The sequence below is a fragment of the Humulus lupulus genome, chromosome X (genome assembly GCF_963169125.1).
Source record: "Humulus lupulus chromosome X, drHumLupu1.1, whole genome shotgun sequence".
NCBI classification, from domain to species: Eukaryota; Viridiplantae; Streptophyta; class Magnoliopsida; order Rosales; family Cannabaceae; genus Humulus; species Humulus lupulus.
In genome coordinates, this window is record NC_084802.1 from 10,007,203 (window position 1) to 10,029,691 (window position 22,489).

Sequence of the window (22,489 nt, forward strand, 5' to 3'; positions counted from 1 at the left end):
CAACTGAGGAGGAAACCAAAGCTATATCGTCTATGGCCAGTTGAGGGGAGACTGAGTAGCTTCGTCTAGGGCCACTGCCATTCTTATGAATCCATGGATTCTTTAGGGCCGACTGGGTTTGGGAAGAAGGAACGAAAGAGAAGAGAGAGGGAGAGAGAGAGAAGAAAATAACTTTTTATTTTTTTAATATGAAATATAATTTAATTAAAATATTTTTTTTTATTTAGTTTATATTTTAAAATTCATTAATATATATTTTTAATTGTTAATTATTTTAATTTGAGGGCATTTTGGTCATATTGAAAAATTATTTGACCAATGTTATCCCTGTTTTCCCCCGAGACGCGTGGCGTGACCTGATGGGTACATGGACTCCCTCAAAGAGATCCAGGCCCACCCTGAGCCCAATGAACAGGGAAGAAAGTCATGATAGTCCCCGTCCATATGGTTCGGGCCATCAAAGAATGATCCCGGACAAGATGATCCCGGCCAAGATGTCCCTGTCCAGATGATCCCGGACAAGATGATCCCGGCCAAGGTGTCCCCCGTCCAGAATGATCTCGGTCAAGATGATCCCGGCCAAGGTGTCCCCGTCCAGAATGATCCCGGACAAGGTGTCCCCGTCCATATGGTCCGGGCCATCAGTAATGATCCCGGAAAAGATGATCCCGGCCATGGTGTCCCCGTCCAGAATGATCCCGGACAAGGTGTCCCCGTCCATATGGTCCGGGTCATTAGTAAATGAACCCGGACAAGATGTCCGGGTAGGAAAAGTTTGGTCTTCCCTGAAGCTAACAGGTCCTCGAGAAACACAGAAGTTGGTCTCCTCAACTATGAACAAGAAGTTACGCATGGAGCGTACACTGTTCCTGGGAAACAGTGCTGCCACTACACTGACAGATCTTGTCCCCCGAATCTTCCTCGTGGATCGTAACACCCAAACTGAAGCAACTGTTTGTCGCAAGTATTATAATGTGATCATGTTTGGGCTGGCCCAATGGGCCTTTGTTAATATATGTTATATATTTCAAATCCTTTGTATTATGGCTCCATTAGTGAGCAAACTATAATTACATCTCTATTGGGCCAGGATTAGTCCAGCCCAAGCCCATTGCACAAGACTGCCTATAAATAGTGCCAGTTGTGCACAGTAGGGGGGATCCCAGGTTTGGCTTGTAAGCGATTACTCTGCTCAAATTTGCAGAAAACTCCATTGTCAAAAGCTCTCTAAGCTCTAATACAAATGACTCGTGGACTAAGGCTAGTTAACGCCCCAACCACGTAAAAACCCCGTGTTGGTCTTCTGCTTTCATTATTATTATCAGTAAATATTACTTATTAATAGAGTTGCCGAAAATCTCGGTTAACAACCAAAATCTGGCTTAGGGTACTATTTTGATTCGTTTTGCAATCAGAGGGTCCAAATTGTCATTTAACAAAACATAAGGGCCGATCGAGTATTCGAACAAAACACATGGGACAAACTGGTATTTTCCCTTATTATTATTATCATTATCATTATTATTATTATTATTATTATTATTATTATTATTATTCAAAAAACAATAGCTAAGAGCGACTGAGTCAGCACTGAACTGAGACCACATACCTGCGACCTTGAGCTTCGATGGCCATGGCGATGGAAATGCCCGTGTGCGCTTCTATTATTCTAGCACAATACTACAATAACCCCGTCAAATCATTCTATCATTTCCATTTCACGGTTGCAGTTCCCAGAAATCTCCTCTCATTGTCCTCATCATCTCTTGTGTCTTTGAGACAATCCAAAATGACGCTGCTTTCGACTATGCCTTATGTGTTAGCCGCCAGAACTGTTGCCTTGAAAGCGGAGCAAACTCCGTCTGAGGTATCCGTGACTGCTTCAAAGGTTCTTCCTTTTTGGGCCGGTCACGGGTTCGACCTTCATCAATTGGAGCCTAGGTACCCTTTGATAATTGGAGGCATTGATATACCTCACGAGAAAGGATGTGAGGCTCATTCTAATGGTAATCTCTCGCCCCTGAAATGGGTTTATTTTAGTTTTTGGATTAAACTGATAAAAACTTTCAATTTTTGTTGTTTGGTTGCTGAGAAAAAAAATTATTTGTGTACTTTTTCAATGTAGTTCCTTGGGTTTTCTTTCTAAAAAGAAAGTTATAGATATATTCTTTGATTTGAGCTTGTAGGGGACGTTTTGCTTCATTGTGTAGTTGATGCTATTTTGGGTGCTTTGGGGCTTCCGGATATTGGACAAATTTTCCCAGATTCTGATCCCAAATGGAAAGGGGATGCATGGTCAGTTTTAATGAAAGAAGTTTTAAGTTGTTATTGTTTCGTTAAGTTATTGTTTGTTATTCCTATTTCTATATCTCTTGAGGTTTTTCTATATTGGGTTTCTTTTATTATTATGTGTTGAGAATCAAACTGAGAGATGAGAGAAGGAGAAGAAGAACAGAAGAGAAGAAAAGGAGAAGATCGGGAAGGATGGGGAAGAGAAGAAAGAGGAGAGAGAAAAGAAAAATAAAATTAAATATATGTTTTTTTTTTCATTTTTTATTTTAAACTCTATTTTTAATTATTTAATAAATTCATTACTTCATAAATCTAAGAGTATTTTAGTCATATTGAAAAATGGTTTGACCAAAATCGATTTAAGTGTATCATTTTGTTTTATTTTGCAAAACACAGGAACTATTTTGTTATTTAACAAAACATAGAGGTCGATCGAGTATTTGGGCAAAACACAGGAGCCAAATTGATATTTTTCCTAATTAAAATTGACCTCGTATCACATTAAGTAATTTTTTTTTTCAAAATTAGCTTGTTTGTTAGAAGAATTAAAGTAAATTTTTATAATAATAATAATAAGAATATATAAAATTAGAAGAGTTTGACAAGCATAAATATGACATACTAATAGTGTTGTTGAAATTGTCACAAGTCAACCTTGATAGTAGTTTGACTAAGTTATCAAAGAGTATTCCTAAGGGGTACCAGTGGTGCCTAACACCATTTGACACGAAACACTGTTATTGGTGCAATTTAGTATCGGGTCCCACATATTTTAATTTAAAATATAATATGTGTGTGACCTGATACTAAGTTGCATTAATCAATATAAGATGGTGTTGGACACTATATGTACCTTATAGCAATGCAGTTTTAGTAATAGCTATCTGAACCACTAAATTGATGTGAAAATATGATTAGAAGAGTTTCAAAAGCACATGTAACGTCTCGATTATTTTCCGAGATGTTACTTATAAAAGTTCATTTTAAATCGATAAACATTAATGGAAAAAAACTTATTTATTGAAATAAAACTAAACATGATATCTCATTATTTAAAATAAAATGTTTGACAATTAACTAAAAACAATAACGACTTTAATAATCATTTCAAGTCCAAAACCAAAACTAAAACATTCCAAATAGAAAACATTTTAAAACTCTAAAACACCGCCCACTACTAACATGTAAGATCCATGCCTCGAGCTTGCACCACTCATTGTTTTTCCTTGCCTTTACCTGCATACAAAGTACCCGTGAGCTATAGATAAATCACAAAACATGCTCTCTGGAAAGCTGATAGCGCTGGGGCACTGAAATATAGCACCTAGGCACTACAACTTGCATTAATTTATGCTCTCTGCTACTTGACAGCGCTGGGGCGCTAATTGTACAGAATAAAACTGAAACTCATTCCAAACAGCTTACATCGTCAGCTCATCATATTTTGATCATAACTCCTTCAATATAACTCCGAATTGAATGATTAAAAAAGATGTGGAAATCTAATAGAAATATATACAACTTCTATTTCTAGAAGTGTTTCCAGAAAGTGAAGAAATAATGGTCAAAATGTGGCTTAAAGTCTCAGACATGCGTTATAGAGCATAAACGATGTGTGTTGAGCATCTTCAATGTAGTATTTTCCACACATAATGTCTTGAAACTCCACAATCAACACTAAATCCATTTTATTCATCATATTTAACATGTTTCTTCTCATTTCACTCACATTATGTACTTGACCATTAAAACTTGAAACAAGAAGAAAACAAGCATAAATCTGCATTAAACAATCCTAAATAACTAAAAACATAACATAGAAAAATCTCTAAATCAAACCTAACAGTCCTAGCCTCTGGGACGTCAAATCCTACTGAACCGGGTAGTAGGATCGATTCCAAGCCCTAAGGTTTGAGTTCCGGCGCTCAAAACCTCCATTGGCCAAAATCTGCCATTTACGTCGCGGCTCACCCTATTGGCAGCGGCATCCCACGTTAAGAGTCGCGACTCTCATAACCAGGGAGCCTAGCCCCAAACACACAGGACCAGAGCCGTGGCGCTACCCAGCTTCAGGAAACTGCCAGACGACTGAGTTCATGAGGGCCGCGGCGCCCAAGAACAGCGCGTTGCGCGACCCCGTGAACTCAGTTTTCTTAGCTAAAAATCCTCTAAAAGAATCACCCCAAATCTGTACCAAACTCACCATTCAATCACCCAACATCCCTAGAACTTCCCAAGCTATAAAACCTGCAGTTCTGATGGATCAAAAACTCACTGAATCGTGAAATCCAAATCAAAACTCAAGAAACTTAAGAAAATGGAAACTCAAAAATTCAAAGCTTAATTTACCTCTGATTATGTCGTTTTCCCACTAACCTCTGCCTATCAAGCTTCTAATCTTCCTTAGAATCACTATGACTCTAACCTTGCTTGAATCCGAGCCCTAAAACTCGAGTTTCATTCGAAAATGCTAATGGCGCCAAAAAGAGAACCCAAGAGAGAGAGAAAGAGAAAGTGTTGAACGTACTCTTTTGTTTCTGTCAGGTTACTTCGAGCGTAAGTAACCTTAAGAAAATCCCAAGGTTCAGGGTACCCCAAAAAAGTCCCCAAGGGTATATCATCAGTTATTTATTCCCATTACCCAATAACCCGATAATGTACTAAATACCCAAAATACCCCTTAACTCACCCCGAGCAAGTATTGGTCCCGTTGTGACTTACCCACTAACTTGCTCCCCAGGACCATCTCGTGTCGAGTAACCCAAATATATCCACATAATAATGTGGTCCCACACATATATCACATATATGCCAAATATACCCATAACAGGCCAAATTACGAAAATTGTCATTTTAATCAGAAATGGGTCCACATGCATATTTAATACATCTAAATGTGCATATCAAGTCATATTATAATATAACCCCCACAATCATATAATGATACACACACATATATATATATATCACATAATCACATAATTTCCATAATTTGGCATCCTGACCCCCTAATCAAGGTCCTAAGCCTTATTAGGTAATTTGAGACGTTACAAAATGGCTTGGTATTTTTCGGCCAGGTGAGGGATTTATGATAGTGATGGTGGCGAGGCTAGGTTTCAAACTTAAAAGAAAAGAAGAAGAAAAAGAGTTTGAACACCACTAGTGTTCTTGGTGATTTCAACTATATAGGGTATTTGTGAGCAAATAAATGAAAGAACTTTGAGAGAGCACAATATTGATTAGCATTTTGAAAATAGGAGAGCTTGGAAGCTTTGAGTGTGAAAAATGAAGAGGCATAAGGCTCTATTTATAGGCTCTAGGTCCTAACTCCCTTCCTTAATATTCTCCACCATCATCAAACAAATTTTCGAAAATTGAATTTCCCTTCTCTTAGTGGTTTCGGCCATGCCCTATTTAATATTCTATTCTTATGCTAAAGTTCCTCTCTTGATGCCACGTGCTCTCCAATGTAACAAGATGAAGTCAAAGTCTACACTTGTTTCCTCAATAGTTTCCCACACATACACCTAAGCCATTTCAAATTCAAATTCGGTCCATAAGCTTCAACTATCACCTATATTCTCTACTTTAGTTTTTGACTCCCACAAGCATAGTCCTTCAAGCTCCACTTTGCAAGCTTTCATTGGCACATTATATACCTAATCACAATAATCTCCACGCCACCTATACTTGTTCTCCAACTGATTAATGGTGAAAAATACACATTTATTGATTTTAATAGTCAAATTAAATTAAGTTTTAATAAATATTTTCTTAGAATTAATATGATTTATTTTATAAATGAAAATATTTTATTATGATTTAATTTGTTGTTATTTTGTAGAAATTAAAGTTGTATTTTGGCACTTTGAAATGAAGAGAAAAGAAAACAATTAAATCTGAAAAAAAGAACAGACATATGACATTTTTATTCTTGAAACATAGGGCCCAATCGTAAGCCCCCAAGCCCAGGCCCAGCCTCCTCCTTCCTCTCTCTCAGCGCCAGGTGGCGTGCCCTCCTCGCGCCATGCGTTCCAGCAGCTCTGAAGGCCCAGCCGAGCTCAACCTTCCTCAACATCCCGTAGGCCCAACCCACGAGCTTCCAGCCCAAGCCTGCCACGCTTGGTACTCCCCTTAGCCTTCCTCAGAATTCTGAAGGCCCAGCCCACGGGCCCACTAGCGCCCCACCTGATGACCCAATCCGATTTGGCCTTCTCTTCCTCAGCCAGCGCCTACGTGGCGCACTCCCATTGGCTGGGAATGGGTCAAATCAACCAGCTGCCATAGTGCCACCAAGCCCACTCCCCTATGCACTTTGGGACTTGCACCATTGCTACTTTGAGCTTCAAAGCTCATTTTTTTTTTGTGTTTTAGAAAAAGATCAAAATGACCATTCACTAAAATAGCTAGGTTAATATTAATAATAAGATATGATTTTTCAAAATCATATTTTATTATTAATATTTCAAATTTATTTTGTAGACCCCATTTGTAATTTAATTTCTTTTTAGTTATTTTCTCCTTCTATAAATAGTGACTCTATTTTCACATTTAGTATGTAATTTTTAGAGTAAAGAAAATATAGCAAAATTTCTACTCACTTTCTTCTCATATTTTCTTCTTAGAATTTTATGAGAATCATGAGCATAATTGTAATGCCCTGGTTACCCCAGAACAGTTACGGTGAACCGGAAATTTAACTCGCTACCTGAGTCCTTTGGTTAAAAACGTAATTCTAAGTGTTATTAACAGGCTAAGGTGAAAAACCAATCAAAATGAAATGATATATTTTATTTAAAACATAAAACTGATCATGGGCCCATAAAAACATTTATAAGTTATTTACAACTTAAAATGGTTATTACTGTTTCAAATTTACAGCACGCCGACCTAAGCGACAAAAATAGGGTAAACCCCCTAGTTCCTCTGAGAACTCCTTGGTCGTGGTGGTCAAGCGGCCGCATATGTACACAACACCACCTAAGCTCTCCACTGAAGTCTCGGTGAGCTTTTCTTTCCCTTTACCTGCACCACATAGCACCCATGAGCCAAAGCCCCGCAAGAAAACACAATATAGCATGAATATAATATCAACAATGATCATAATAATCATTCAGGACTTTCAGTCCAAAACAGATGAGTGACAATTGGAAAAGTCACTAAAGTGGGTTCCGTTCCCTCTAGCCATGTGACGATAGGGTCACCAGGGCTTTATAAATAAGTGATCCTTTCACTAGCTTATCAAGATAGGTACTCGATGAATTGGTCACCAATATAACCTATTGCATGACCATAGAGTCATAACCGTGGGATTCCGCTCCCTAGCCATGTGATAAACCATCACCTAGGCCTTTGGCCCTGGCTCTAATTAACTAGTCCTAGACTAGTCAAACACTTAGAGTTTTCATCGACCTTAGGGTCGGTCCAACATTAATGCTCCTAGAGTCATTCAACGCTAATGTCGATTAGATCTAATCTTTAATCGGCCCTGCGTTCAGGACGCTTATGCCATTTCTGACTCTTAGGTCAGTAATATGCGACCAGTGCCGTCCCTGACTAATCAGTGCCATACATAAGTAAGCAAGCTCTGCTAAGAATTTAATATGCAATCAATGTCCACATTCATCAACCAACATGCCTCAACAACAATCATGCATGTCATATACACAGGGTGCAGTTTTCTTACCTCTGGTTCAAGCGAGAAATAGAACAAGAACGACTCCTGAGAACGATCGACCTTTTGATTCCTCTTAGCAGTTACCTAATCATAACTAGTTATAACCTCCATTAGTGAAAATCAACAATAAAAGGGTCTTGACCTAACCCCACTCTCGGGACCTCGAAACGTACCCACACGGTGAGTAGATTCGATCTCGGGCCTTAAGGATTGAAACCTCGAGCCAAAAACCCTTAAAAACACTCAAAACGGGATTTTAAAGGAACAGAGAGCGCTACAACACTGCTCACTAGCGCCCCAGCGCTATTCTCAGAACCCCAAACAGCCCAACAGAGCACTGGGTAGCGCTATAGCACCCTCTAGTGGGCGCTGTAGCGCTACACCCAGCCAGATCCTCCCCTGAAACCACTTCCTTCGACTCCTTCAATTCCAACTCGATTCCAATGCTTCCAAACCTCATTTTTGGTGCCAAATGAACCCAAAAACCATCCCCACATTCCCTAAGCATCACAACCACAAGAACCATAGCCAAAAACTCCCAACAAAACCAATCATCCAACCTAGAAATCTCAACTGAAAACCAAAGCTAAAATAGAGCAAACCAGGAAATTTAATGGCTAGAAACTTACCTCAAGCTCATATTATGATGCTCTTCAATGGTGGAACACACTCCCAAGCTCTCAAGACTTACTTCCCAAGCTTGAATCCTCAAGTTAGGCTCAAAAATCCAAAGAGAAAATAAGGAAAAACAGGTACGGGAGAAGCTTTGTTCTATGCTCCATTTTCTCTTCCTTCTACAGCCTTCAATGGCTTAAATCTATCCTAGGGGTGAAAAGACCAAAATACCCCTAGGTCAAATAAGGATTTCTAAAGGCTCCCAAGGGAAAAATTGACATTTCCCACCTATTTCATTAATCATAATTAACGCTCTCCAATTCCCGCTATTCTCGATATTCTCAACACCAATAATTCATATCCTGTTACCCTTTAATTCCCGGCAACGCTCTAATCATAAAAATCACCCCAAGACTCACTCTGAACCCCGAACTTAATCCTGATATGACTAAACCGCTTATTAATATTCAAATATCGTCTCATCCTGAATAGCTCGAACAAACCCATATTATAATGTGGTCTCAACAATAGGTCACCGACATGCACACAAATATACAAATACACCCTCAACGGGCCAAATTACCAAAACACCCCTGTAATGAAATGTGGACCCACATGCATGCATTTAACATCATATTATAATATAATTCACATATACATGCATATAATCATTTAATGGCATAATTAAACAATTATGGCCCTCCCGGCCTACTAATCCAGCCAGTAAATCGCATTAGGGATTTTGGGGCATTAAAACTATCCCCTCTTTACAGAAATTTCGTCCTCGAAATTTACCTGAACAACTCGGGATACTGACTCTGCATATCTGACTCCAGCTCCCAGGTCGCTTCCTCGACCTTGCTGTTCCTCCACAATACCTTAACCAAAGGTATCATCTTATTCTTGAGGACCTTATCTTTTCTATCAAGAATCTGGACTGGCTGCTCCTCAAAGGAGAGATCTGCCTCAAGCTCCAGATATTCATAACTCAAAATATGATTCACATCAGATACATACCTCCGAAGAGATGAAACGTGAAACACGTTATGCACGGCTGACAACGCTGGAGGCAAAGCCAATATGTAAGCCACTTTACCAACCCTCTCCAGGATCTCAAATGGACCTACAAATATAGGGCTCAGCTTGCCTTTCTTCCCAAACCTTCTCACCCTTTTCCATGGCGAGACTCTAAGGAATACATAGTCTCCCACTTGGAACTCCACGTTCCTATGCTTGGGATCTGCATAACTTTTCTACCTACTCTGAGAAGCAAGCATCCGAGCTCTAATCTTCTCAATGGCCTCATTGGTCCTCTGAACTACCTCAGGACCTAAGTATCTCCTTTCACCTATCTCATCCCAATGAATGGGAGATCTGCACTTCCTACCATACAACATCTCATAAGGTGCAACTCCAATGGTCGACTGATAACTGTTGTTGTAGGAGAACTCTATCAAAGGTAGATACTTATTCCAAGACCCACCAAAGTCCAGCACACATGCCCGCAGCATGTCTTCCAATATCTGGATTGTTCTCTCAGATTGCCCATCTGTCTGAGGATGATAAGCAATACTGAACTTCAATTGTGTCCCCATGGCCTTCTGTAAACTCCCCCATAACTTGGGAGTAAAAGTGGGGTCCCGATTTGACACGATTGACCTCAGCACTCCATGAAGGCGCACGATCTCTCTTATATAGAGATCTGCATACTGATAAACTGTATAAGTAGTCCTTACTGGCAAGAAGTGAGCTGACTTGGTGTAGCGATCCACTATCACCCAAATAGAATCATGCTGACCAACGGTCCTGGGTAAGCCCACCATGAAATCCATCGTGACGTCCTCCCACTTCCGCTCTGGGATATCCTAAGGCTGCAATAACACTGACGGCCTCTGATGCTCAGCCTTGACCTGCTGACATGTCAAGCACTTAACCACATATTTCACTACATCCCTCTTCATCCTCGGCCACCAATACAATGATCTCACACCCTGATACATCTTCGTGGTGCCTGGATGCAAAGAGTAAGGTGTAGTATGAGATTCATCTAGAATCTCTTGCCTCAAAGCAGTGTCTAACGGAACACATATCCGCCCCTTGTATCTCAACAAGCCTAACTCAGACACTGTATAATCTCTGGATGCTCTAGCCAAAGCATCCTCTCTGATCTTGATCAGCTGTGGATCACTCAATTGACCCTCCTTGATTCTCGCCAACAGTGTAGATTGTAGCGTAATATTAGCCAACTGGCCCACCAGAAACTCTATACCAGCTCTGGTCATATCATCAGCCAACTCTCTGGCTATCATCCTCATACCATAAATCTGTCCCGGACCCTTCTGGCTTAAAGCATCAGCTACCACGTTGGCTTTTCCTAGATGATACAAAATCTCACAGTCATAATCTTTTACTAACTCCAGCCAACGCCTTTGTCTCATATTCAAATCTTTCTGAGTGAAGAAGTATTTCAAGCTCTTGTGGTCTGTGTAGATCTCACACTTCTCTCCATAAAGATAATGCCTCCATATCTTTAAAGCAAAGACCACATCCACCAACTCTAGATCATGAGTGGGATATCTCTTTTCATACTCCTTCAACTGACGTGAAGCATAAGCAATTACCTTTTCTGACTGCATCAGAACATAGCCCAAACCCTGATGAGACGCATCGTGGTAAATCACAAACTTCTCCTGATCTGTTGGAAGGCTCAAAATCGGAGCTGTAATCAATCTCTGCTTCAGTTCTTGGAATCTGCTCTCACATTTATCTGACCACACAAATTTCTGACTATTGCGTGTCAGCTTAGTTAATGCAGTAGCAATCTTTGAGAAGCCTTCCATGAAACGCCTATAATAACCTGCCAATCCAAGGAAACTCCTAACCTCAGAAGCATTCTTTGGCCTTGGCCAATCTCTGACTGCCTCAATCTTCGCTGGATCTACCTTAATCCCCTCCTTACTGACAATGTGCCCAAGAAAGGATACCTGAGATAACCAGAACTCACATTTCTTGAATTGTGCATACAGTCTGTGTTCCCTCAGTCTCTGTAGAACAAACCTCAGATGTTGTTCATGCTCTGCCTCAGACTGAGAATATACCATAATATCATCGATGAAGACGATCACAAATTGGTCTAGATAATCCTTGAACACTCTGTTCATCAGATCCATAAAAGTAGCAGGGGCATTAGTCAATCCAAAAGACATTACTAAGAACTCATAATGCCCATACCTGGTACGAAAATTAGTCTTCGGTATGTCTCCCTCCTTGACCCTCAACTGATGATAACCAGAACAAAGGTCGATCTTTGAGAATACATTCTTACCTTGCAACTGATCAAACAGATCATCTATCCTTGGAAAATGATACTTATTCTTGATTGTTAGCTTATTCAGTTCTCTGTAATCAATACACATCCTCAAAGAACCATCTTTCTTCTTTACAAACAGAACTGGCGCACCCCAAGGTGAAAAGCTAAGTCTGATAAAACCCAAATCCAGCAGTTCCTGCAACTGTACTTTCAACTTTTTCAACTCTACTGGGGCTATTCTGTAAGGTGCTCTAGACACTGGCTCCGTCCCTGGTGCCAGTTCTATAACGAACTCAATTTCTCTGTGTGGTGGCAACCCCGGCAAATCTTCTGGAAACACATCCAGGAATTCACAAACAAGTTTGGTCTCTTCTGGCCTCACTGGCCCAACATGAGTGGTATCAGCCACACTAGCTAAGAATCCAATACAACCTCCTTGCAATAGATCCCTAGCTCTCAATAAGAAATCATAGGTATACGAGGTTCATGCACAGTACCAACAAACATAAAAGGATCCTCACCTTCCGGCTCAAAGGTGACCATCTTCCTTTAGCAATTAATGGTTGCCCCATACTTCGCTACCCAATCCATACCCAATATCATAACAAAGTCAGTCATAACCAACTCTATCAGATCCACTGATAACTCTTTGCCCTCCACTGCCACTGGCAAAGATTTGACCCATCTCTTGGATACCACTAACTCTCCAGTGGGTAACAAAGTTCCAAACCCCACAGCATAAAAATAACAGGGTCTACACAGTCTATCAATAATACTTCTAGCAACAAAAGAATGTGTAGCACCAGAATCAATCAATACATTATAAGGAGTTCCAGAACTAAGAAACTGACTTGTAACTACTGAGGGAGAAGCCTCAGCTTCTGCTTATGTCAATGCGAACACTCGAGCCAGGGCCGAGCTGTTTGCTTTTCTGGGTTCTTCTTTTATGATCTTAAGGAAATCCTTTTTAAGATGACCCATTGCTCCACATGAGAAGCAGGCCCTTGCCATACATTCTCCCAAATGACGCCTCTTACATCTAGGGCATTCAAGATAAGACTTCCAGGCTTCATTACCACCTGAACGACCCATTGAGATACCACAGGGCCGCCTATCAGGACCTGGGACTGGGAAGGTGTCAGGAACCTTTCTCTTCTGCTCACTGGGGCCTATACCCCTACCAGAACCCACAAATCGAGGACCAGTCCTCCTGAACTCCTTTCTGGCTGCTCTGTCTTGCTAGATCTTTTTCTCTGCACTCTCAGCTATGAATGCCTTCTCAACCACCTATGCACTGGGGCCTATACCCCTACCAGAACCCACAAATCGAGGACCAGTCCTCCTGAACTCCTTTCTGGCTGCTCTGTCTTGCTAGATCTTTTTCTCTGCACTCTCAGCTATGAATGCCTTCTCAACCACCTATGCATAGGTAGTAACCCCAACCATAGTGGTAATACGTACATCATGGGCTAATCTGAGCTGTAGCCTCTGAAGAAATCTCTCTCTTCTGGTCCCATCAGTGGGCACCAGCTCCATGGAAAATTTAGCCAAACGATCAAACTTTAAGGCATACTCTGTGACTGGAAACACTGTAGCTCCTCTCCCTGTCTCAACACTGTATCCTGCAGATCATTAAATAACTGTTGCCAATTTGCAGGTGCTGGATGTGGAATCTGTCTTTGGTCATTCCCTTGACCCTGATTGTTATTATTCTGACCTTGATCACTCTAGCCAGCAGACATATATGTCTGCCCTGGATTCATTCTTATTATTGATACCTTGTGGAAATTGATGGACCCAAAACGGGTATGTTTTAAAAATTTATACTCGTAAGCGCACGAATCGTATATGGAATATAGTGTTCGTGTAAGCACGAGATCGAACCCAAAGGAGTTGTCTAAAATTGAAAAGAAAACTATTTTAAACCAAAAGTAATAAATTCTAACCTAGTTCCAAAGATTGATGAGTTTTAATATTATGAAAATAAAATAAAAGATTGAAAAATAAAGCTATTTAAGAGAATAAAAATAAACCAATAATGATTTGAAAATAAGTGTTAAAAGAAAAGATTATTAAGATACTAGAATCCACAAAATGTAAGTGTAATAATATTTATTAGTATATTGATTCCCAAGTTTTAGTGATAGTTAAAATAATTCAAACTATCATTTTCCAAATAGATTTATAATTTTAAGCACAAATTACTTCTAAAAAGATAGGATTTTTCTTCACTTTTCAAAATTATAATTTCAAAGCATTTAGTGTAAATCAAACTAATGAAATAACAAATAAATCAATGAACATTATTGATTAGTGGTGGAAAATACACATTTATTGGTTTTAATAGTCAAAATAAATTGAGTTTTAATTAATATTTTCATGGAATTAATATGATTTATTTTATAAATGAAAATATTTGATTATGATTGAATTTATTATTATTTTGTAGGAATTCAAGTTGTATTTTGACACTTTGAAATGAAGAGAAAAGGAAACATTTAAATCTGAAAAAGATAAGGGAAATATGGCATTTTTCTTGAAATATAGGCCCAAGAATTCGGCCCAACGACCCAGCCCACCTGGTTTCCTCTCTCTCCAGTGCCAGGTGTCATGCTCCCTTCGCGCCACGTGCAAGGTTCCTTGCTCCTCCTTGCGCCACCTGTCCACAGCCATCCCCATCTCCTTTCAGTCGTTCCACCACGTGACCATCTCTACCTCAACAAAGCATCAATATCATTGACCAACTTCCCAACACTTGCAACAGTCCAGCAGCCATTCAAAGGCCCATTTCCAAGTGCCCTTCAACAGCTCCAACGGCCAGGCCCAGCCCAACGCCTCCTCTAGCCTTCAACCATCCCAGTGGCCCAAACAAAGCCCAGCACCATGCATCAATTCTCCAACAGCCTCTCACGCCCAAACCTCAAAATGAAGGCCCAATTCACCCCAGCCAGCCGCCTACGTGTCGCACTCCCATTGGCTGGAAATTGGTCAATGGACCAACTGCCACCAGCCACCTTCAACCCATATTTTGTGGGTGTTGGGCGTTGCAAAATTACCATTTTGAGCTTTAAAGCTCTTTTTTTTTTGTGCTTTTGAAAAAGTGTATTTGACCATATACCAAAATAACTAGGATAATATTTATAATAAGATTTGATTTTTCAAAATCATATTTTATTATTAATATTTCAAATTTATTTTGTAAACCCCAAATTGTTGTTTAATTTCTTTTTAGTCATTTTCTCCATCTATAAATAGGGACACTTTCTTCACAATTGGTATGTAATTTTTAGGTAGCAAAACTCTACCAAATTTTAGTCTCATTTCTCATATTTTCTCTCTAGAATTTCATGAGAATGTCTAGCATAATAGGCTAACATTATTAGGAAGGTTAGGATGGTCCTATATGCACTATGACTTTGTTTGGTATTTTTGATTCACCATGTGCTTAAAGTTTATATATTTTAGTGATTTATTTTCTTTCATCTCTACTTCTTCATCTTATTATCTATATTTATGTTTACTAATAGTATATAGATTTTGTCATGCACTTTCTATGTATTATCAAATTAGTGAAAATAATATAGATAATATCTTTATCATTTTCTCCATCTCACTCATATATATGTACTTTTGCTAAAATCTATATAGAATTAGTCATGCTCTTTCTATGTATTTTATAAATAGTAAAAGTAACATTTGTGTTAGATTTTATGTCCAATCTTTTATTGCATTATTGCCAATAGTATAATGTCATTTTTAGATTTCTCATAAGATTTATCTCATCATTCCATGGTAAAGAATAATAATCACTTGAATACATTTTTGTAAAATATATTTGTCACTACTACAAAATTAACATGGGACGATGGTTTTAAACCGTCGTATGGACTCTCATACGTCGGTTCTAATACCGTCGTCTCATGCAATGTCATGCCATGTAAAGCATGAAACAACAGTTTAAATAAAAGCGTCATCTCCCGTCATACATGAGACAATAATTCCTACACAAACGTTCTCTCTTGTAGTACATGAGACGACAGTTTATATGTAAACGTCATCCACTGCAATAAATGAGATGATAGTTCCTACTCAAGCGTCATCCTCCTGCAATACATGAGATGACAATTTATGTTTAAACATCGTCCCCTGCAATACATAAGACGACAGTTTTGTGGAGTTCGACGTCCCATGTAGAATATGATATTTTTTTCATTTCTCTATTTTCAATACTATATTCATTCATAATTTCCTGTGTAATTACAACATAGTTCAAATAGAATCAATAGGCAGACAAAATCAATATAACTCAGTATGTTCAAAATCTAAAAATTGCAAGATCAAAATATAGACTTGGAATAACTATGTAAGTGCTAACTAAAAACTACAATTAGTATATTTTTTAATTCTGATTTCAAAAGTTACTCTAGCTATGACTCGTCCGCTCAAGAAGCTTGGTTGCCTATTCATTTCAAATTTCATTGATTTCGCCAAGTGTATATGTATTTTTCCTCAATAGAATTGTAGTTCAATAATAATAAATACAGTTACATCACTAGTTAGTCATAGCATGGGTGTCTCATTCAAGCAATAGTCATTCACCATCCTTATGATATAAAAACTGCACTCTACTGACAATGTTTGACTTAAATTAAATGAAAAGCAAAATATTCGAACATCTAACAGTATGTCCCCTGAACTTATAAAAAGTAAAAAACAAGAAACTTCATATATGAATGATTTGATATTGAGAGGTGTCTTGTGGTGAAGATGATATCATTTACCTCAACAAGTTGTTTTTCTGTCATTTCAACACCCACTAGAAGTGTTTTTAAAAGTGGAGCAGCCCCAGATGAATCCTTAGATGTGTCAATCTTTGAAAAACTTTCTTTGACAACTGAAGAAGCTCGTCCCAAATTGTCTGCAACATCAAGTAGACTCTTTGCAAAATTCTGCAACAAGATTTCAAGCAATTTGTCAAGCTAAGACTTCAACAGGCGTACCAAACCTACTATTTTGAACAAGGAAACTTTAATGTGAAAATAAGATATATATGCAAATAAGCTTTGGTACCAAACTTGAATGGAAATTTTTTTCGAGTTCTCTGCTTCACGTCGTGTCTTGTCCATGACATTCTCCATTTTCGCATAGCTTCTAAGGACTTTATCTTGCATTTTCTCAATCTCTTTATGCTTCTGCTTCAAAAGCTCTTCCTTCTCAGCCACAAGTTTCACCAGATCATCTACACTCAAATCCTCGTCGGAATCTAAATCAGAAAATGTTGTTCGTTTAGTTCTTCTCCTTGTTTTCACATTATTAGACATAGTAGATTGAGAATCTGATATAGAACCTGATTCTTTTGTCTGATCAGCAACATCACTCTGCTCAGAGGCGGCTTGACTGGAGACTTTAGCATCTCCATTATTCTCTGAATTACTCCCATGTCCTTTTTCAGAAGTCTCGGGGGACGCAGAAGAAGCAAAACCAAATCTTTGAAAGGGAGAAGAACTCAGATGGAATAGAGACACCAGGCCAGGAGCCAACTAAAGAAGAAGAAAAAACCCAAATACAATAAATTAGATAGCTTTAAAAATTTCGGAACACAACTTAAATTTTGAAAGTACAACCCTTTAAACTTCAGCAAACACAATGGTTAGATACATAAGCTAATACAACGGTTAGATACATAAGTAAGATGAAAGTTAATAAGAACCTCAGCTATATAAGCTAAAGTTGTAAATATAACCATAAAACTATATTTAATTAAGCGAACACATTAAAACAAAAAATTAGAAACTAAAAATCTGTACTTCAGACATTGTAGTAATCATGAAGCCTGCACATAATCATATAATGTAACAATCTGAAAGAAACCCAGAAAGCCAATCAAGTATTCCCCTCAAAATTTGTTATTGACATTAAACAAATAAAAGAACTAAATGAAGAAATTGTATGAAATTACTTTTGTCCTTATAGTAAGTGAAAGTTTCATAGCGTTAATGTCCAAGGAATAACAGAGAATAGTTTCAAAAGCTTACCATATAATATGTGCAATCTTATGAGTGGGGACCAAAACAAAACCATCTCGGTTATAATTCCAATTGTTATAATTCTTATATCACTATTATAAGCTGCATTCATGTGTTATAATTCCACTTGGTCACCCCCCAAAAACCCAAATACAGAAATTCAATAAAACAAGGAGAGCAAAAGACACCACCGCACCACCAACAAAACAAAAAGGAGGGGGGCGAAAGAAGTAGACAACTTTAAGAACATCCATCAGCGACCATTTTTTTCTAAGGTTTGCATAAACCAGGGTTTATGTAGAATATTATAATTTACATGAAACTAAATATAGATATACAATTGTTATACATAAGCATTCGTATTGCATAGTTTCGAAAAACATAGGGAAAGAAAAAGTTAGACTGGATGTATTCCCTTACTTTTCACACAACATAGATAAATTGATACTTCCGAATATGATATTTCAACGAAATATTAAATCCAAAACTATAATATAGGGTCTATTCTCTCATAAAACGCAATAGTTATCTGAGTAATAGCATTTTAAAGGAAAAACTATTATATCATAACATATATGTTTACTCTAATAAAAATAACTTTTCATATAAATAAATATAGTAATAAACGGTCACCTCTTTCCAATCTGGGATTCCACCTTCAGGAACCCAAATAGGATGGTCAAATTTGCAGCTATCTCCAAATTTACAGGTTCTTGTTTGCATATAGTGGACACAATCCTTCTCTCCTGGCCTTTGTGGATATATAGGCAAATTGTTTGCACTCTCGTATCTAAAGCGCTTGGCCAAAGCATTTGCAGAATACCAAGCTTCTTGCCCCATTGTATTATGGGCACCCAAAACAGTTGGATGATACAGCGCTATAGTACATAGTAGACAAGTATACACAAAAAAAAAAAAAACCAAGGAAATATAATAGTTACTATATAGCTATAGTTAAAAAGTACTTAATAGAGCCATTTGGAGTAGTCTTAACTTACCCAAGCATCGTTTTCTGCTTTGGCAAGTGGTTAACACCCAGCTGTTAACTAAAGACAATATGGGTAGATTTCACATTGTATTAGATTCATTACTCTGCCCTGTTTGTGATGACCATCCTGAATCCCATCATCATCTTTTTTTTGAATGTTGCTTGTCTCGAAGAGTAGTGGAGCTTGTGTTTAGGTGGCTGGGTTTCAGGGGTTGGCCATTGGAGTTTGCTGGCTGGTTGTCGTGGCTGTCCCTGAAGGCCTCTGGTATGATGAGGCGTGTGAGCATAGCAATTATGGCAGCAACTTGTTACTTCATATGGCTGAACAGAAACAGATGCATCTTTGAGGGGTTCTCTAAATCAGATTCTTTGATTGCTTTAGATGTAAAGACAATAGTGTTATACAGGTTGTATATTGTTAACAAGAGGAAATTGTCTAGATTAGATAGAGATCTTATACATAGATTAAAATGTAATTAGTTTCTGCTATTGGTTTTGAGGAGCTTCTGTAGCTTCTTCTGTAGTTGTGTAGTGAGTTGAGGGTGTATTTGGCTGGTTGATTAATGAAGTTTTTCTTCTTGATAAAAAAAAAAAAAGTATTTAATAGAGAAGAACATACTTGGTTATACATACATAAACTCAAACTTTCTACAGAACTGTATGCAGAAAACATATAGTTGATAACTAGGTTTTAAATTTAGGAATTAAATAGCAAACAAAATAGAGAATCCACCCCCTTTTTACCTTTTTTAATAAAAATATCTAGTTCTTTTCATATTAGTAAACATATATTGGCAATATATACTTGTTACTTTCCAGATTTCCCACATCCAGCACCCAAAATTTGAAAGCTGGCCACTCAAAATTTCTACACTTGCATTACCATCTCCAATAAGATAAATAAGAACGACCCTAAAGTGCTTAAAATCCTCTTTCATTCAATTTATAATTGCCAGTTCAATACGTAAAAATCTTCCCATGATAAAGATGAATTGACATCAATACCACACACACAAAAACAAGCTTTAAAATAAAATCATAACAGAAAATATTAAGGGTCCAAGCTGTCTATCATGGATAATGATATAAAGCTTATACTTGAATTTGCTCCATAAAATAACTAGATATGGCTCGCTGAAATTAAGAAAAATAACGGCTACAAGACATTCTTGTGGAATCATAATGCCGTCATAAAGATCTAGTTGGCATGGCCGAATACATTATTACATAGCCTTTTGTGGTTTTCTACATAGTATAGGAACATCAATATATCATAAAAGGGAAACGATCATAAAACTTTTCCTCAACTTCAATTTTCAACCGAATTTAAAAGATACTTTACTTTGCTCCTCTAGGATCGGCAATATAAGAAAAAAGTACATTTTAGTATAATAAAATTAATTCAATGAATGAGAAATAAATGTTACGACAGTCTACAGAAAATCCTAGAGCCATCTTAAAAAACAAGGTCAAATCTCAACCAAACAACGATAACAAAACACAAGAGCTCCCAATGTGGTGCTTAAGAGCACCAATAGAAAATTCTTGACAATCTAAACCCCCCTTCGAATGTGGTCCAAAGCAAAGAGTAATCGTCACTTAAATAGTCAAAACTAGCGAACACTGCAAACGAAGTCCGCTCTCAAATCAAAACTAAAGGCAAACAATCTCTTCATGAGTGAAGAGCGATAAAGACAGCAGATATCACAAAGCTACCAAAAATCAAACGATTCATTTCCAAACGAGATAATGTACAAGAAATCCAAAACCGTCTGTTCTAATTCAAACAAAAAAATGCTAAATATGCCAAATTTAAGTTATCGAAAAACAATAAATCCACGAATTTAAAAAAAGTAACAGAAAAATCTCACTATTTTCCCAGAACCCAAACAGAAAATATCCTGTATGAGAAAAATATTCCAGGGGTAACTAAGACCAAAAGATATAAAAGCAAGCAGAAGGAACCTTCAGAGGTACGTTTGATACCGGTGACGGGGTCCTCTGCGGAGGCTGCTCCGGCGGCGGCAGTCCAGGAAGCGAGGGAAACTAAAATCATTACATATCCTAGTCATGGGAAATAGTTCAAATAAAATCATTCAAGGCATGGCATGTCTTACTATTACTTTCACAACCAAACCATCCAAATCACATTAGACTTAAACCATAACATTCTAGATTTCAAAAGTAGTATGAACATTATAACACGGTCCTATAATAATTACTAGATTAATACTAAAACAAGGAAAACAATATGTAGCAAAAGTTTGACTTAATCTCTAAGTTTTGTTCACTCAACATTAACTCCTCCCCCAAAGAGGCAACTACATCAGCTAAAGCCTAGCAAAAACCCTGCAGTACCACCAGCCTAAAACAAACAAAGGCACCAAGAGAGATTAAGCAAGATCATAGGACCATATCAGTAACTTCAATTCTGGCTCTATAACCTCTGTTTAAAATGTTCCTTTGTGTCCAATCTTTGTGCAATTTTTATAACATTAATTTAAATCCCTTTGACAGAAAATCATCCCTACACTCATCTCTACACAAAAGGTTCAACAAGATATATAGCATTACCCAAAGCCACAATCCAAAAAAAAAAATGACATCTTTTTAGTAGAGCTAAAACTCCATCTTACATTATACAACAGAACACAACAAAAGACTAATAAACAAATGAAAATGGAGAATGAGTAAGGATTGTCGCTTCTTCCTACTCAATTGCTGCTTCTCCTCCTTTTTCTTTTTCTTAATAACTGTTATTTTCTTCGCAGGGTTATCCTCATCACCAACCCCAAGTCCAACAAGGCTCCTCACACACACACGTATCAAAATTTCTAGGAACGCCAGAAATCTTGCCCGCATTATTAGTCCTATTCATATCGATATCGTACAAAAGATATGTCTCACCATCCTGATGCAAGAGAACATGATGACCACTCTTCGAATACTTAAGTGGCATCACATATTCAAAATAGCCAGTCACATTTGATGGCATCACTGAGAACAACTTAGTCCAAGAGTCTACCCCATATTCCTTCATCATCAAGATGTCAACATGGTTCACATTATCATGTGGAAAGAAAAGGCATGTAGCACAAAGATACCCTCCTAATTCTACCAGTTTCACAAAAAATTTCCAATATTCTCAAAGATGAAATCTCTGTCAATAACGTTAACCATCTATACTGACATATATATTTAACACCGAATACTATTATATTCTCAAAAATGAATCTTATTCGCAAAATTGAATCACGACAATGGAACATCCCATTCAAAGAAACACATATTCAATCAAATCTTTAGTATTTAAACCAAAAAAATCAGTCCAGAGAAAGAAAGAAAAAAAGAAAATACCCAAAGTCTTGTGGCTATCACTATGACGAAGATAGAGAAGCAGGTACAGGGCAGCGAGAAGAGCTTTACGCCGGAGATGGGTGGAGGGCGGCGATCGAACGGTCGGATTGAGAATTAGGCGCGAAGACGCCAGAGCTTTAGGCCGGAGATGGGTTGGACCACAAGCAGATTAGGGTTGCCCGTACGCAGGGAAGGATCCGTCGTCGCCGCCGTCACCTGGGCTG

The 22,489-nt window shown here is 38.0% G+C and overlaps 2 protein-coding genes across 2 annotated transcripts; one reads left to right on the forward strand and one right to left on the reverse strand.

Moving 5' to 3' along the window:
* Nucleotides 1-1,633: 1,633 nt before the first annotated feature.
* LOC133805476 (2-C-methyl-D-erythritol 2,4-cyclodiphosphate synthase, chloroplastic-like) lies at nucleotides 1,634-13,686 on the forward strand. Its single transcript, XM_062243664.1, has 3 exons — nucleotides 1,634-2,006; nucleotides 2,187-2,377; nucleotides 13,552-13,686. The coding sequence occupies exons 1-3, from the start codon at nucleotides 1,634-1,636 to the stop codon at nucleotides 13,684-13,686; spliced, it is 699 nt and encodes a 232-aa protein (XP_062099648.1).
* A 2,884-nt stretch (nucleotides 13,687-16,570) lies between these two features.
* On the reverse strand, nucleotides 16,571-21,595 carry LOC133805477 (grpE protein homolog 2, mitochondrial-like). Its single transcript, XM_062243666.1, has 6 exons — nucleotides 20,895-21,595; nucleotides 18,554-18,798; nucleotides 17,242-17,434; nucleotides 16,970-17,157; nucleotides 16,676-16,843; nucleotides 16,571-16,585 (listed from the first exon to the last, which is right to left on the reverse strand). The coding sequence occupies exons 1-6, from the start codon at nucleotides 20,962-20,964 to the stop codon at nucleotides 16,571-16,573; spliced, it is 879 nt and encodes a 292-aa protein (XP_062099650.1). The 5' UTR covers nucleotides 20,965-21,595.
* Between the last annotated feature and the right edge of the window lie 894 nt (nucleotides 21,596-22,489).